At 39.2% G+C, this 18,532-nt stretch overlaps 1 protein-coding gene across 2 annotated transcripts; it reads right to left on the minus strand.

The window, feature by feature from the left end:
• Window positions 1-9,475: 9,475 nt before the first annotated feature.
• LOC103712015 (BEL1-like homeodomain protein 7) lies at window positions 9,476-17,638 on the minus strand. 2 transcript variants are annotated; one of them, XM_008798377.4, is made up of 5 exons: window positions 17,384-17,638; window positions 15,151-16,251; window positions 11,661-12,037; window positions 11,505-11,565; window positions 9,476-10,412 (listed from the first exon to the last, which is right to left on the minus strand). In XM_008798377.4, exons 2-5 carry the CDS (start codon window positions 16,081-16,083, stop codon window positions 9,771-9,773), a joined length of 2,013 nt encoding a protein of 670 aa, XP_008796599.2. In that variant the 5' UTR covers window positions 16,084-16,251; window positions 17,384-17,638; the 3' UTR covers window positions 9,476-9,770. The 2 variants fall into 2 exon arrangements, with proteins under 2 accessions (XP_008796599.2, XP_008796600.2); XM_008798378.4 differs by lacking the exon at window positions 17,384-17,638 and having other exon boundaries at window positions 15,151-15,724; window positions 15,825-15,950.
• Between the last annotated feature and the right edge of the window lie 894 nt (window positions 17,639-18,532).

Here is an 18,532-nt window from a genome sequence, read left to right on the forward strand (position 1 = left end):
TATATTTCTGACCAATGGTCTCACTGAAAAATCATTTATCTGGACGACCCGTGTATGGTGCCCAAATAAACATGATTTCTTAATTTTCAACATGAAGGTTGAGATTAGGGAAGGAAAAGATGTGCTTTGATGCTTGAAGAAAAGGTCGAATAATATAATTATTCTGGCTTCAATCAAAGGTAGGGGTGCAAATGGGTCGGGTCGGGTCGGGTCCTAGGTGATCCCGATCCGACCCGGTTTTTTGTTCGGGTCCCAATTTTGGACCCGGACCCGACCTGGTTGAAGATCGGGTTGGGTCGGGTCGGGTCCGAGTCGGATTCGGGTCGGGTTCGGGTCTGATTCGGGTCGGGTCGGGTCGGGTCTGTTTGGTAAATACTAGAACAGTCAAAAAAAAGAATAGCCAGAAGTTTTTGTTACTGTTTGGAGTGATTCAGAGGGCACCTGAAATATTTGCATTAGCAGTGTTTAGCTTCATTTCGATCTGGTTTCTTGGAGGGCTTGTTGTCTTTCATGCCTATCTTATCACTTTAAACCAGGTGCACTTATTAGTTTCTCACCTCTGTTAGTGTTTAATACTGGGGACTCAAATCGGTGCAATTCTATACTCTTCTTGCCGGGAAGGACAACAATAAGTGGGCATTGCCAAGCGGAAGTTGAGCATTTAAGTAAATGGGGCTACCTTTCGATGACTGAAATGGTAGTCAGAACTTAATATATGTTGCAATTCATTGGACTACAGGAACAGTCACAAATAAAAAGCTAATGCAAATATTTCATGTGCCCTCTGAATCACTGACCAACAGTACCACAACCCATGCCAAAAAAAACGAAAAAGAAAAGACTTTCTTTTGCTTTTCCTCTCTCTCTCTCTTCGGATCCATTCGGGTCGGGTCGGGTCCGTTTGGTAAACCCAGACCCGACCCAGAAAATGATTCGGGTCCAATTTTAGGACCCGACCCGGACCCGCGGGTCCTAAAATTCAGGTCGGGTCGGGTCTACGCGGGTTGGGTTGGGTCGGGTCGCGGGTCGACCCGACCCATTTGCAGCCTTAATCAAAGGGGGGAAAACATGAAAAAGTCTAGAACTGCATTTCATCATGTCATCAGTAGTCGGATCATCTATATATAGGACAAACGAAATCAGACTCTAGAACAAGACGATGAGTTATATTCTCTATCTGATAATTGAACAATGCTCTCATCCATGGCCTGTTAAGTCAGACGACAAAATGTAGATGGAAAGATGGACGAAGCAAAATTAAAATGAGGAAATGAGCATTATCTCCAATAGAAAGGCCAACAGACAAATAGCCATTCTCAGGATCAGTGGAATGCAAATCACATTTTTACAAACATTATGAAGTTTGTTATTACGATGCAATATATACTATTTCTTGAAGCCTCTTTACGGTTCACCCTTGTCATCTCCATCTCCAGTCTCCTTGCCGCTAGCTATGAGCTTAGAGTTCCTAAGCTCCTCGAGCCGCGATAAAGGAAGCACACGGACTAAAAACTTTTACGAAATACAAATTTTAAAGATAATTCAATGACGAGCATTTTGCCGGGATGTGATGTCTGCAATCATCTATCACTGTTTCTTTGTGTTGCCAATCACGACAAACTTCTGCCGGTTATTGCAGCATGTTCAATGCCATTCTTATTTGCCTTTGCAGCCTGTTTTCTGAAATCCCCCTACCTTATGCTAAAATGGTCTGCTTTCTGTTTATTGACAGGATGGAGTCATTTTGCGCAGTTTACGATAGCTGTAGTGAATAAGGATCCTAATTCCCGAGAAATCTAAATACTCTTGTCAGTTGACTATGAGAGGCCCATTTATTAATGGTTAATGTTACTAATGTGTCCTTGCTGTTTAATTGCATGATCAGCTTATGCCAGTAAAGAAGTTTTGCGGATACATTGCATCGATTCTGAAAGAAAGAGCACCATTGGGGATGGAAAAAATTTATGGAGTTGTCAAAAGTGTATGATGGCTTTATTGTCGCCGACGCTCTTGTTATCAAAGCTCAAGTTCAAGTTATTAGGTATCTTATTTATATAATTTTAAATTTGCTACTTTGTATTGTTATTGCTTTTTTTAGAGAAAGGGAGGGAGAACCACCCGCGTCTTAATTAGTCAGCCCAAATACTTGGGCACTTAAACCTTGGTTGCTAAACAGAGTGGTGTAATCATTGGGACCAGTCTCAATTCACATATCATATCAACTGATATGTATTAATATTTTTATTTAAATTTTGATCTTTGAATTCAATCAAAACATAAAATGTGATCTACATATCGTATCAAATCTTATACGATGGAGAGCATTACGAATGTCTAATATTAAATGGCATAAGTCATTATGCGCACGAAGGCAAAATGGAGTAGAAAATGGCTGCTAAATTTACTGCAAAGTGCATTATTTCTTACTTATTGTCAACTTGGAAACCTAATAAATGCGACAACTCCATGATAACTTATTCTAACAACTTATCTGGTTAAGCTTATTTTATGTGCAATATGGAATTGACGTATGCTTTCTTATATGGTTTCCGTCAAATTTTAAGATTTTATTATTTAATGCCTTATAACATCCGTTTCTGTTACTTCCATTGTTGTTGTTCATGCATGCACTTGCAAAGTAGTATATAATCATGCACGTTTTCCTCATTTTACTTATTCACAATATCTTGAGCTCTTTCAAAACTTTGGTATTTTCTCTGCACTATTTTAAATTTTATATACTTTGTTTGGTCAAATTTTTGACCGTGGCATGGATAGGAACATTTGCTACAAATTTGAGGATTTATCCTTCAATTTTTTGTCTGTAGGAACATTTCTTACAAAATTGAGGATTTAGCCTTCAATATTTTGGCTGTGTTTAACGTGCAAGCTTGGCAATCGTTGTTCTCTTGCAACCTAGGATACAGGCTTAACAGTGTCTGCTCGGCCGGCAGTAATGAGAGGAATGGGTTAGAGTGAAAAAGGTGAGTTGCTATTGATCTGTAGTGCCATTGAGATAATCGCGTTGGAAGTTAGTATCTTAATTTTGATTAGGGCTAAGGAAAATCAGGTTGAAGGATAAAAATATTGTTTAATTGTGGCAGGTGAAGGAAAGAAGTCAAACATGAATTCCAATATGATGGAAACAACTTAGCACTAATGGATGTCATAATTAAGTTAAAGAAATTGCTATCGATAATTAAAAGAAACTAACATTTTGTAGGATTGAACAATCCAATGTAGTTGAAGAGCGTAAATATCTGTATCAATATTCGACTTCACGTTTATATCAGTTTAATTAGAAAAATCTTTATATCCAATATTTCATGAGAAGGTGAAAATTTATCAGAATCTGAACTTAGTTGGAGGGCACTGCATCACATCTGTTTTATCTTAGATAAATTAATTTTGAATATTTGGGATATACCACTTTACCTTTTCATAACTGCATTTGCTTCTGCATTTAGTATTTGGGAGAGAAAGCACACCGCCCGTTTCATTGCCTAGATTGCCAGTACCGGAGGAAACTGGTGGTTTGGGTATATTTGTCAAATGTAGAGCAAATTTGCCTGCGTTTTGTTGAAGAAAGGAGGAGAGGCAATCTCAGCAAGTTGATTGACGATAAAGTGTGGTGAAGGTAGGCTCATGTCACATATACCATCAGTTTTCTATATAAATGGTTTGATCAGTACTGCCTCTTAATTAATATCAATATGTGGCCACATCTGTTTTTTCTATTTGTAAGTAGCATCTGGTATTTCTTAATTAAAGTCGATGTATTCTTATGATTTGATGTTGTTAGAGCATCATGAGAGACCTCATGGTGGTGGAAACAACTGAACGAGGCTGCCAAAGCACACACGAGGGCCTATGGACTGGTCAAACTAGGATTACATTTGCCAAAAGGTCCGTTGGATGAAGTATGACACTCAAATCAGGCTAAAAACAGTCGGGGGTCTTTGACACATATCTTGATACCAGAGAAGACAAAATCTTATACTTGAGTTGGCACCACATCGGAATTAACATCGATAACTGTGAGGACTCGTGCGGGCGTGTGTTTAGTCCCACATCGGTTATTCGCTGGGTAGATCTTGCGTACTTATACAGGATCAAGGAACCCAAACAATACTTTCCAGCTAGCCATTTTGGATGAGGTCCTGGATTGTTACAAATGGTATCAGAGCGGAACCGACCCATAACTTATGTGGACTAGGGAACACTGCAGCACGGATCCATTGGGGTTGACCACAGACCGATCGTGGTGTTTGTGATTAGATTTGAATGGAATTGAACCCTTAGCCTGACGAGGACGTCAGGGCTTGAACTGGGGAAGTATGTGAGGATCCGTACGGGCGTGTGTTTAGTCCCACATCGGTTATTCGCTGGGTAAATCTTGGGTACTTGTACACGATCATAGAACCCAAACAATACCTTCCAACTAGCCATTTTGGGTGAGGTCCTGAGTTGTTACAATAACTAAGCTTGAAACATAGACGATACATATCCACATCAACAACTGTTGCACTAGAACATTCATACGTCTGGATATATGCATCAAGACAATGAAAATTTGCTGACATAAGCCGACTAACCTGACATAAAAAAAGAAGACTCTCCAAATAATTTCTTCAACCACCATAGAGCAAAATCTAGAGTAACATAATAGAACTAACTATTTTCCCACCATAACTGAAATTTCTTGGGAATTCAACAAACTTAGCATGCGGAATTTTTGCGACAAAATTACATGCATACATCTAAATTAATGTACATATGGAATTGAAAGAACCATTTCTTTTTTTGGGAGAGAAAACTCAAAAGGACCAATTCAGTCAATAGCAAAACAAGATGGATGGATCTCAGAACCATGTAACTGTGATGACAATCAGTGGAGAAAACAGTTGGTCAGTCATACATTCCAATAGCTACAAGTAGAGATGGGCACTGGGCCGGGCCGCCCACGGCCCGGCACGGCACGGCACGAAGCGGGCCGTGCCTGGCACGGCCCGCCAGCTACAGTGACGGGCCGTGCCAGGCACGGCCCCTTTGATAGGGCCGTGCTGGGCTAGCGAATCCTGGCCAGCGGGCCGTGCCAGGCACGGCCCGCTTCGGGCCTGGGCCGGCACGGCCCGGTCTAGGCACGCGGGCCAAGCACGGCACGGCCCGCGTGCCAGCACGGCATGGCCCATAAGGGCCTGGGCCGGGCTGGCACGCGGGCCTGGCACGGTCCGGGCCTGGCACGGTCCGGGCCTGGGCCCGGCTCGGCCCGATAAAATTTTTTTAATACATTAATAAATTATGAACACTAAGAAATCTTGATTTATGAATATAAAGCCACCTTAATGGTGGGGGGTTTGGCATAGACCCCTACCAGTTTATTAATTTCAATCAAAATGGTACATGAAGGGAGGTTTGGACCTTGGTCTGACCTCTAGATTCTAGAATACAATAAGAAACTAAGAAAGGGCCGAGGTTTGGACCTTGGTCTGACCTCCAGAATACAATAAAAATGTACAATTATAAAAAATTAAGAAATCTTACTAATCATCAGTGATTCAGTAAATCAGTCTTCACTCTTCAGTCTTCAGTCTTCAGTCTTCAGTCTTCACTCTTCAGTAGTGTTTGTATCATCATCATCAGAAGATGTTGTACTATGTCCACCTTTATCTTGAAGTCTTGCCTCAGCATCCAGCCAATCCTTGAAGCAGAGAAGCATCTCCACCGTTTCGCCCGTCATCCTACTTCTCTTTTCGTCAAGAACACGCCGACCTGCACTAAAAGCGGATTCCGATGCTACCGTGGACATCGGCACAGCTAAAATATCGCGTGCAATTGCAGACATAACAGGATATTGATTTCTAACACTCTTCCACCAAGATAATACATCTAGATTCTCTATTTGATTTTCATCATATGCAGACTGAAGATCATTTCGTAAATAAAATTCTAGTTCACTACTTAAAGATGAAGAAGATGAAGAGGAACTTGAAGCATGTGTGTGTCTTCTCTGTGCAATGAATGAAAAAATAGATGACGAACGAGAACTACTAGAAGGAGGAATAGAGGTTTGTATTTGTGTTCTAGATCCACGAATTTTTTCATCATATATAGCATAAATATCATAAAGAAGTTGTCTTACCTCATCTTTAGCAGATTCAGCATCTTGATTCATATTTTCAGCGTATGCATCAAGTAAAATTAGCACGCCATTTAATTTAACTCTAGGATCAAATACAGCAGCTAAGTTATGCATAGGACATATCCTGTCCCAATACTCATTCCATTTAGATTCCATTAGGTGAATAATAGGCATTAAAACATCATCATATCTATGTTCTGCAAATTTTTGACTAATTATATATGCTTGTTGTAAAAATGAACATGAAGTAGGGTAATAAATACCAGAAAGAACATTGGTAGCATTATAAAAACTAAGCAAAAAATCTTCCAAAATTTTTCCTTTATTCCAATCAGTTTCAGTCAATGTAAATCCTAATCCACGATCATTAATATATGCACTTAATAAATTTTTATATGGGTATGCATCATGTATCATGCTATATGTGGAGTTCCAACGAGTAATTACATCAAGTTTAAATTTTTTAAAACGTTTACCATGATTTATGCATAATTCCTTAAATTCTTGAAGTCTTGATCTAGAAGCATGAATAAAAGAAACTGCATTTCTAATTTTTGAAATCACATCTTGAATCATGCCCATGCCAGCTTGAACAGAAAGATTTAAGATATGACATGCACATCTAATATGCAGTAAATTTCCATCTAATATGGGATGCAATGAGTCTCTTAATAATACAACAGCAGAATTATTATTAGATGCATTATCAAAAGTAATAGACATAATTTTATCATTAATATTATATGAACATGCAGTTTGATAAATTATATTTGAAATTTGTTGCCCAGAATGTGGAAAATCAAAAGCACGAAAAGCAAGAATACGTTTATTTAATTGCCAATCATTATCAATATAATGAGCAGTAATGGCAATAAAAGAATTACTACCTACAGATGCTGACCAAATATCAGAAGTTAATGAAATTTTTACATTTAAAGTAGAAAGTGTTTCAATTAAATTTTGTTTCATTGCTAAAAAATTGGTCATAGCTACTCTTCTAAATGTACGCCTACTAGTTCTTTTGTAAGCAGGTTGTAGGTTTAATTGAACATATTCTTCAAAATTAAAAGATTCACATAAACTAAAAGGTAATTCATCCTTAACTATCCATTTTACAAGTGCTTTTCTTTGATTTTCATGATTATATGCAAAATTACCTACAAGTAATCCCCCTTGTATATTAAGGCTACTTTGAGTTTGAGCATGAGAATCATGCATCCTATGACTCTCTTGATGTCTTTTTAAATGCCCTGTTCCCCCACTACTACTACAACTATAAAGTTTGGCACATTTTTTACATTTAGCTTTCCAGACTCCCTCAACCATAACTCTATCAAATTCATTCCATACAGTACTAGTCCTCTTACGAGAAGAGGTTTGACCTTCACTCGGTTCACCAGTTCTAGAGGAACTAGGAACAGGGGGTTGGGGATTAGTTTCTTCCCCCTCAGAAACAGGAATGCCAAACTGACTTTCCTCAAAAGATGACATATCTATGATTAATTCAAAAAATAAAAACTAACCGCAAGGAGGAATTGAGTAGAGGGTCGGAGGGCAGAGGCAGCGCCGAGATTCCGAGCTTTCTCTTGTGCTCTCAACAGAAGCGACCTTCTCTTCTCAACAGGAACCTCCTCTTGTGTAGCACTTGAACAAACTAAAAATTAAATTGCTAGAAGAGCACTTTAGAAGAGAGAAATAATAGCAGTAGAGAAGGAGAGAATGAGAGGTTTGGTGTGGTGAGAATGAGGGAGGAATGGGCTATTTATAGAAGCCCAAAAATTTTTTTTCCCAAAATACCCCTCAATTCAGCCGTTATAGGACTGTTGGGAGGGGCAAAACCGTCTTTTTCCCGAAAATAGCCGTTGGAAACGGCTATTTTCTTCCCCCCTCTCCAGACGGGCCGTGCCAGGCACGGCCCGTCTGGAGCCGTTACGGGCCGTGCCAGGCACGGCCCGTTTAGAGACGTTGCGGGCCGTGCCTGGCACGGCCCGTTACCGCCCGTTACGGGCCGTGCCTGGCACGGCCCGTGCCGTGCCGTGCCCGGCCCGGCCCACCAATAGAGGGGCCGGGGGCCGGGCCGGGCTTGCCTTCCGTGCCTCACGGGCCGTGCCAGGCACGGCCCGCTTCATAAGCGGGCCGTGCCAGGCACGGCCCGTTTAGAGTTTTGGCCCGGGGGGCCTGGGCCGGGCCGGCCCGGCACGGCCCGTTGCCCAACTCTAGTGATAGAGCAAGCGATCAGCATTCATGATTGGGGATCAGTATAAAATTCATTGGCGCACAGCTACACAGGAAATTTGAAGTCAGCTAGCTCTCTCGAATGCATGGGCGACAAATTTTAGCGCGGTACACTACTTACCAACGGTAGAAAACGTTTCTTCCTAGAGTCGGCGAATAACAGTCGGAATTGACCATTATTCCTATAGTGCGTATATTTCTACTGACAAATTTGACACATACCGTGGGCGATGACATTGAGGATGGATTGAGATAACAGGTAAACTCAACTGTTGTAGATCATTACATATCACCAATAAAGTTTTGCTCCAATTTTGGCACCCCTTTCATCATGACTTGCCTTTAGAAGAAATTTATGGCTAAAGACGTGCTCGTGGATAATTAGCACTATATATCTTAGGCAAAAACAATAACTGGATATTATGAAGCCAAATGACTCTATAAACCATGTCTTCTAAACCATAGAATCCTTACTATGTTTAATTGGTCATTAGTTGTTGTAGGCTGTCACAATGGCATCTGAAAGCCCATGATTTTACGCTATTGGCATAAATCAATATTAACACCTTGCGAGAGAGAGAGAGAGAGAGAGAATCTAAGTTGGGCTGAAAAATATATACCTAAATCTAATAGTAATACAAAAATAAACGATGGCCATGCAAGTCTATGGCTACATATACATAATATAGTTATACAATGTATCAAACCGCTGAATCTAAAGTCAAATACCGTTAATAATATTTAGGGTCCGACAACTGCCAGATAAGCTTTCCTCCTTTCTCATTTCTCACCATCTCCCTTTCATCATTTCAACAAGTGTCAACAAATCATCTACCGATGTCCATTGCGAGAAATAACTTAAAAAGAAGAGTACTTCAAGCCAACAACCTCAAACTTTTTGTCTTAGATCCTTTCTCTATCTTAAAAGCAGCATTTGAGCCGAGCGCGCGTGCGGTCCCCAGCACCACCCCGCTTGCCTCAAAGCCCGACTTCGGTTTCCTGCAGAAGACTCTCCATTTAACGAAAAAAGATTTGCTTTCACATATCCGAAGTGGGATCAAAATGGAAAAAGTTTTAAAACCTTTAAAACAACTAACAGATAGAAGATAAGATCGATTTTATTTTTAAAATTTAAATCTTTTTATAAATTAAAACTCCAACAAGAACTACATTAGATCTTACCTTTAGCAGGATGAAAATGAATAAAATTTTACATGTTTCTTCTATCTTTACATGCTAAACTATTTATCCCACCCATCTCACTTATGTTCCATTTTATTACATGCGATTGCTTCATTCTCCAACAATTACAGCAGAAACATCAAGCTTCTTTAGACATGTTATTCCCACATCACAAGTTTGAGATACCACCATCTCCTTCTGCTAAGAGTGCTCAAGCAACAAAATCATGCAGCAAAGGTGATGGTCCAAACCTGTGGCGCGGGTCCATCAGATTTGTACAATCATAATCTGCCGCATCAGCCTCAAGGGGAGGAGCAGTGCTGTATGCATCTTGCCCTCCCACCCTTAGGTAGCCCTTCTGACTGTTTGATACAGGAAGACCGCCATCACAATACTGCAAACCCAATGTGAGAGACACCCCGCCATTCCCGTACATCCCCAACTCAGCCATCTGATAAGCTGAAAACCTCCCACTTCCATCAGATCTCTGGGCTATAGCATCATGGAGGAGACCACAGTCCCCTCCAACGGGTCGTTGATCCTTTAGCATGAGATTCATGAATGTGTCATCCGCATTTGCCTCATTCTGAAACCCAGCAGCTGTCTCGCCCATATCCATGTCAGAGATGCCCGATTTAAAAGATTCATCAAGCTGGCTCATGTGACATCTTTCAGTTGCAGGACTTTTTGAGCGTTCCCTCTCCTCAGAGGATCCAGTCTCATCTTTACTTTTGGGTACATTCTCCGATGAAGAGTTTGAGTCCATCTCAGTTTCACCAATCTCTTCTTTGTACATCTCCTCAATCATAGGCTTCCACAGGCGAACGCGAGCATTTATGAACCAGTTTGAGATCTGCATGAAAATAGAACTAACTGTCCATAAACAAAGGGCATCAAACAAATTTTCCTGGGACTACTCGATTCCACTAGCACGAAAATATACTGTCAATATAAAGCCGGGGGTTTAACAAGGCAGATGCATACAGATATCATGCATTTCTTGTTGATGTCACAGAATTATAATTATTAGATTAATAGGGTCTGATCATATACCATCACGAGTGCACAGACCCATCAAAGTTTAGAATTCAAATTCAATTGTCAAAGGAATTTGGCAGTGAGCTAAAGCTGGAAATGGCCCCGGGCTGGCCTAAGGCCCATCAGGCCCAGCCAGCTTCCAGTCAGGCATTGGGCCAAGTCCGAGAATGTTTTGGTCAGGCTTGGGCCTGAAAAAAGGGCCTCAATAAATTCTAGACCGGGGTTGGCCTAGCTGAGCCTGCCTTGAAACCCAAAACCCGAGATCGATGTTGGGCCAAATTCATTATTAGGATCTTCCGCTGGGAGTCTTTTGGGTTGGGCCAAGCATTTTCGGCCAGTTGGGCCAAGAATTTCAGGTTAGTGAGGCCAATTCAGGTCAGGCCCAGCCTTCTGGCTTAAACAGGCCTATTTGGGTGCTCGATTGGACTTTGAGGCAAGGCGGGGCTCGGGTAGGGATTTGAAAGAAATTTCGGGCCTAAGCCCAGCCTAGAGCCCCAAAAAAAATTCGGGCCAATCTCGGGCAACACTATGGACTGGCCCAGCCGTGCCGAATTCCAGCCCTAGAGTAAGTTGGAAGTAAAATGTTAATGTTTGAGTTGGATCCCAAATGAGTTCACTCATAATTGTTTGCGTCCGGCCATGAATCATCAACTATGCAAGTCCAATGATCAATACAGTTGAGTGTATGGTCCCTGCCCCTCTTTTGTAATTTCTGATTGTAGAAAATATTTTAAAGCAATGTATGGTGTTAAATAAAATCAGGTCTATGACTTTAACATGCAGTCCTGATACGCAAATATTTAGCAACATTTGTGTAACTAAAAAGCTCCATTTTCCCTTCTAGTAATTCCCCTGCTATACCTAAACTTCTTTTAAACATAAACAAACAAATAAATAAATAGCATACCTGGCTCTTTGTTAGGCCTGTCTGTCTTGCCAGCATTAACTTCTCAGAATCCTTCGGGTAACTGGAGAAAATAGTATACAAAAACACTAAGAAAAAGAAACATGAGAAACTAAACTATCAAGAGGAAACAAAATAAAGGTTTCTAAGAGAACTTACGGATGAAGAAAGTGCTCAAACAACCAAGCACGTAGTATTGAAACAGAGGTCTCTGGTAGCCCCCTCTGCGGTCTCCAAGCATTGTGCTGAACCATGCCAAGATGTTGCATTGCCCTCTGTTGCCTAAGTTGCTGATCTATGTATTTTAGGCGAGATATTCCAACACCCTTACTACTTGAATTGTCTTGCTCTCCAAGGCTCTTTCGAGTAGCTCGAATCTGACCATTAATAGCATCTCTCAGACGGCGAAACTGTCTAGAAATTGTTTGAAGGGCAAGTGCAGTGTATGGTTTAGCAGCCTCACAGCCCGCTACTACATCAAAAGATGACACTACTATTTGCATCTGATAGTAATACTGTTTATATCTCCTATCAACCTGCAGTTTAATGGAGGGAAAATTAAGTTCAGGCAAAGATAAACTGAGGTCTGTAGGCAAATAAATTAGCAGTCAGTATCTTCACAAAAATATCATTTGAAAACCATTTATCATTTATTAACATTTTTATCACCAAAGAATTATATAAAAACTACTTGATCCTTCTCTTATTTATCCATAATTGTTTTCCATAGAATTTTTTCTTACAAGATTGGCAAAAAATAGATCATATTAAGTCTTCTACGTCATAAGTGATTTATATAGTTTTAAAGGTTGTGGATCATTGTGGGTTTTTCAATTCTCCCAGATAAGTAAACTGTAGTAGTCATTTTTAACACACAAAATCATATGAATGTTTCTAAGTGAATAATTATCATATTTCTAAGTTGTATTAAAACTTTTCTCCAAAAAAATTCTAAGTCCTTAATTCTTCAGAACACTTAATACCAAGAAAATATAATGCATTAATACTACTCTCATATCACACACTTCAATTGCATTATCATAATGTTTATCTCAAACCAAACATGCTAAAAACAATATTCTAGAAAATTAAAAAATGAAAATTAAAAAAAAAACATGAACCAAGGGTCCAAGGCAGCAACTGGCCAAGCATAGCAAAAAAGTACCTAATGTTTATTACCTAATTTATATAAACTATGGGTGCATAGAATAGAAGTAACAAGGAGCTTCTTTTGAAAATTTAGAGGTCTGTTCTAGCACATCTATATAATAAAACACAAACCTCAGCATAGATGGGCCCATCAATAAGCCTTCTTTTGGTTACTTTTAGGTTCTCTTTACATTCAAGACTACTTTCAAATCTGATTTAAGGAGTTCGATTGGATTTACAATATGGTTTTTACGCAATTCCTATATTCAGATATAATATAGCCACATCTTTCATGGAACCATAACGGGAGCTTTTAGTGTCTAGTTCAGCTCCCTGTAAAAAATATTTTGAAATTATTGACAATTAAAAGCAGATGAAGGGTTCAACTGACCAAGTTGTCAATATCTCAAGTTCAAGGACATGGTGAAAGGATTACTTTCTGCTTTTCAATCATAAGATCTAGGACATCGCAAGGATTACTTCGTATCATATAAGTTGAGATAGATTGTGAGGGATCAAGTCATCGTGGCCTCTATGTTGGTATTTCCGAACCATATATACCACTAAACATGGATCACCTGAGTATTTCTTTCATTATCATGGTGACTCCGTCACATTACTCCTCAAGGTATATATCACAGACTCCAACTACTAGATAAACCTTCAATGGTTGAAAGGTTCATGGCATAGACTCCATTTGGCTTTCAAGATCATAATTTAATTACTCTAACATTTATCGTGCTGCCTCTTGAATTAATTTGCCATGGTTCATAAGTTTGATTTTGACCACCTTAGAAAAACACTGCACTTGTACGCATTTAGTTAGTAGCAAAAGTTACTCCATCTAGATTCTCCTTTACTCAAGAATCTTATTATAAATTTAACCAATAAAATAATCACAGTGTTCTTTCATCAAATTTCAACTTTACTGGTCTTGCATTCGGTGCAGGACCTTTCCCTTTTTTATCCTTTACATCTCTTTTTTCCCTCCTGCTTCTGATATCCAAATCGTCATTCGTATCTATTTTAAAATTCTCTCCCATTTCTATTTTTATCTCATCCATCCTCTGAGCCCTTCTCCATCTCTTCAGCTAGACTTGGATATATTTCTAACAAGATATTAAAACTAAATAGTTGCATTTGTGATGCATGTTAGACTTTACTAGCTCCTGCGCACCTTATTTATCCTATCTCATTCTTGACTGTTTGTTTCCAGTGATCTTACCTCAAATATGTCACTATTACAGGTCAGGAAGAGATGACTTAGGAGATGGTTATGGTCTATGACAGCTTATATACCAAGCTGCAGCAACCCACCTACTGCTTCGCTTACCTCCAAAAGATGAAGAGATGAGGTTTAGAAAACAATTTCACTGCTTCAACCATGACATTGCGTAATTTCTCTCAGAAGAGGGCATCCAATATAATCTCACCTTTTTTTTAGCAGTAATTACTAATATAATTACAGCCTTGATTATCATGGCAAGCAACATAGTAGTCTGCTAAGCCTACTGTTATCTACGAAGGGAGGCATTAGACAGATATCCTAATGCAGGGATTAAAGGGTCAATCGTTCGCCTATGAAGACAATTCATATGTACCCAGAGGCCAAAGAATACTTTCAAATTCAGACAGAAAACAAACACTCGATAAAGAGTTATTATGGGGAGAAAACCTTTGAAACCTGTAAAACCCTAGATATCCATAACCTCCACCAACCTTCTACTCGAGCTCATCCTTCAAAAAAATTATATGCATGTAAATACAGAGCATGACAAATGTACTAAAACTGAGACAGATGTGGTAAAGAAATGGATAGAGGAGAACGACCAAAATGCTATTTTTCCAACTTCTGCTGCAATTCACTAGATGGACAATGTCACATGCAAATGCACGGTATTACAAAATTGTGGATTACCTAACCAGCAACTATCCAATCTTCAAGGAAGCAAAAAGCTCATAAAAATTGCCTGTACAGAACTATTTCTTGTCGTCAAACGATAAAGGAGAAGGAATCAAAAGAGAAAAAGTAGAAAAGGATTTTGATTCACTATTAAGCATATATAATTTGTTTTCTAATAATGAATTGGATGACTCAAGGGGAATAGACATTAAAGCAATGCATGTTCTGTATAGGAATCAAAATTCATAAATAACTTTCCCTTCTTCTAGCTTGAAGAAGTTAGCAGATATGTTTACATAACTGAGTGTAAGTTATACGCTAAATAACATGCACCTAAATTCCTTTTTCAGCTTTATCACAGATAAAAAAGTACTGTTAAAGAAGTAGGTAAAAGATTGCATTTGAATACAATTAAGCAAATCAATTACAACCAAGATGACATTTATGACATAGAGAGATGCTGATCTAATCTACTGATGTTGGAAAATTCAAAATTTTATTTGCACATATATTTCTGACCATTAACTTACTTTAACTTGGTATATTATAGTACATTGCCATTAAAGAGCTAAAATTAAGAAGTAAATGAGTTTGCACCTCATCCAACATTGCCAGAAGCTCCGTCATCTTGTTTTGCAGGCCCTGTCTTTCAGACGGTGAGAGTTCAGTAGGTGATTGAACATTGGACTCTTGAGGATTTAAAGACATCCCATCATACTTCGATACTTCATCACTATCTTTGCACTCTGCAGTGCCACCAGAATTATCTAAACTTTGAGTTTTGTCTGTTTCCTGCTTCAAAGCCTTCCGAACACTAACAACTTCATCAAGCAACTGCCGTGCCACCTTGAGATATCTAGAACTTGAAATTGTGCTTGTGATACTCGAGAGGCCATATGGAGAGGCATTTGAATGCATAAGTTTGTATCTAGAGTTATCATCTCTAAATGCCCTGCCATCTCCCGAATTTGACTGATGAGTACTTAAAATTGAGATGTCTGAGTTTGCAGGCTGGAACTGAAATGAAGGCACCGGAATCTCTGTGCTAAGGCTGAGAGATAACCCTTGGCATTGTGCGGTCGAAACATTTGACTGATGCAATGACACGTTCTGACCATTTAAAATGCCCAACTGAGTATGAACCCTCATATGGGGATCATCAGCAACTGAACTGCAGACCAGATCGCTAACTCCAGTCAGTGACCTGTCAATTGTTTGCATGAACAATACCTCATCCCTTCCATCATTCAAAGCATTGTAAGAGCGCTCACCAAGATGTGATGCAAAGCCAGCTCCCCCTGTAGATGAGTCATGCGATATCATAGAGGAAGGAACAGGAAGGTCCATGCCGTTCTGTTGGGATTGGTTATTGCCAGCCATTTTGTCTGAATATGGAACAGAAGAATAGTTTGGATAAATCATGTTGCTTGTACTTGAGGACTCAGGATATGATGCATGTCCTGGGTCCCTTGTATAGAAGGTTGGCGTGACATCCCTTTGGTTGGTAGAGCTGGAGTAGTAAGCGGCCATTACCCTCTTCCTTGATTTTGAGACGTCTGAGAAATTTACAAACTGTACAAACGGAACAAGTACAATGGTGAAGCATTACAACCTATATATTCTTTTCTGGCTATTGTGGTGATGGAGACTCAAGCAGATGGTCCCCATAAAGAAGCCCTTTGCTTATAAATGATATGGCTGCAAGAAATCATCAGCACAAATAAAAAGTTAGCGGCAAGGACAGAAAGCAGAAGTTTGAAAAGCTGGCAAGAATACAAACTAGAGAGAAGATGATGAATCATACGGTGCAGGTAAGACCACAAGGAAGTAGGTAGGGAAGACATCAGCTTATTGTTATGGGATAGAAGAGAACAGATCATCTTTTTTCTTAAAAAACAAAAGATTCCAGGATAATAGAGAGAAAAAGTAGAGGCCATTCATAAATCATAAGTTGGCCTACAGCAACGACTTCCCCCAACGGATACCACTACATGAAGGACCAAAAACCTGACGATGCCGATCAGAACTATTAAAATAATAATAATAATAACATCATCAAACTACTGTTTATATGTGTCTCCAGGTAGCTCCTAAAAAAGTTGGAAATGTTACATGGGATAAGCTCACAAACTTTTTTCTAAAAGATGAAAATAAGGAAATCACCAAAAACTATTTAGAGCAACCTAGGTTCCAAGTTTTCAGAACAGAAAGCTATCTGCTTGATGCCGATGCTCAGGGAAGAAGCCAAAAAAGAAATCCACCGACCCTCTCAGTTGTTTCCTTTTTTCATGATCCTGGTCGTTGTAGCGTGTGTAACGAAAAGGGTTTTTTTCATGAACAATCAGATATATAAAGAAAAACTCTTACCTGCACTTGCAAAATCCAAAACCGATACAAAAATTTCACTCCTTTAATACCTTTCAACTTGTCATCGCTCCTGAAATTCCAGAACCCCAAGGCGCCCAAAAATCGTAGCCACACAAAAAATTATATCTGTCCTAGACCTCCAATAAAACTTCACAAACACAAACCCAACTTCCCAAAATCCATGAAAAGAAGAGGGGAAAAAGTTAAAGACCCAACAAAAATCAGCTTGAGAACAACAAAAAAAAAACTTCGAGCTCGTCATCAGCAAAAAAGTTAGTTGCACCCAACAGACACAAAAGTTAAATCTGACAAACAAAGAGAATAAGAAGAAGAAAACGATGGGATTTTGGTATCACATAAATAACTCAAAAAAGTTTCTTTCTGAACCACCGGAAATTGATGGAATTAGAGGAGATAGAGACCGAGATTTTATTTTTTTTAATTAAAAAAAACAAAGGATTACCTGAGAGCGAGAGCCCTGAAGAGGTGGCGCTGTGCTCCTCGTGGGGAGCAGGATACCATGAATTCAAAGCCGATCGGCTGAGAGAAATCCCTCCCAAAATGGGGACAAAACCGATCCCGAGGCTTACAAACAAGCCCTTTTCATCGGGCTCTTACATCACCCACACCCCCCAATAACATACAGAAGAAAAAGACCCCTCCATTTAAAATTTTTTAAGACCCTTTTTTTTTTCCTCCCTATGCTCTGATCAATTTTTTTTTCTTTAAATACTATACTCTTTCTCTTTTTAGCTCCCTCCCTCCCTCTCTCTCTCTCTCTCTCTCTCTCCCCCTTCAAAACATCATCTTCATCAAACCCAACATTCTATATTAGCACGTGAGACTGTAAGAAAGAGCAAGCCATCCCTAGCCCTTATCTTGAAAGCGGCATGACAAGGGTCCATCTCTCAAGGCTCTAGTTTTTTTTTTTTTTTTCTCTTTTGCCTTTCTTCTAATTCAAGTCTCCAATAAGTCCCTTCCAAACAAGTTGTGCGAGTTGGTGTTGTTAATATGCGCTCTATCTCTAACCACCAGTAGGTGGACCTAAACCTCATCTTAGGACTTGAAGAAAAAAAGTTTTTTTTTTACGTAAAAAAAGGCCAAGAGGCAATTCCCTTCAACTCAGTTGATACAAAATGGTTATACCAGGTTTTTCAACGGAGAATCAAAAAAAAAAAAAAGAAAAGTAGGTAGCCATACCCACAAATGAATTACTTTTTTTTTTTTTTTGATACAACTGCGGCTCACACGCACATGATCGATATAAATGCAATCAATAAAATCAAAAAAAAATAATACAAGAAAATAGGCACCCATCTGGCCTACCCATGTGAAGACTCAAAGATAATACAAATGAATTCCTATTGAAAATGCTATCAAGCAAATGATTTCTTGCATTTTATTGATCCCATTTCTCATGTTAATGATTATAGCTTTTAGGCTCTGGCAATTTTGTCTTTCCCTTCTTGCAACATTTACTAGATTAATTTGCTGTTAGTCTAGTTATGTATTAATTATTGAAAGCTCTGCACCTTAATCATCTATTATTAATGTGAAGAGATCGCTTTAACTAATGGGCATAAGTAGCTGGTTAATGAGTTATTTTATGCAC

Source organism: Phoenix dactylifera, unplaced genomic scaffold (assembly GCF_009389715.1).
Source record: "Phoenix dactylifera cultivar Barhee BC4 unplaced genomic scaffold, palm_55x_up_171113_PBpolish2nd_filt_p 000204F, whole genome shotgun sequence".
In the NCBI taxonomy this organism is placed as follows: Eukaryota; Viridiplantae; Streptophyta; class Magnoliopsida; order Arecales; family Arecaceae; genus Phoenix; species Phoenix dactylifera.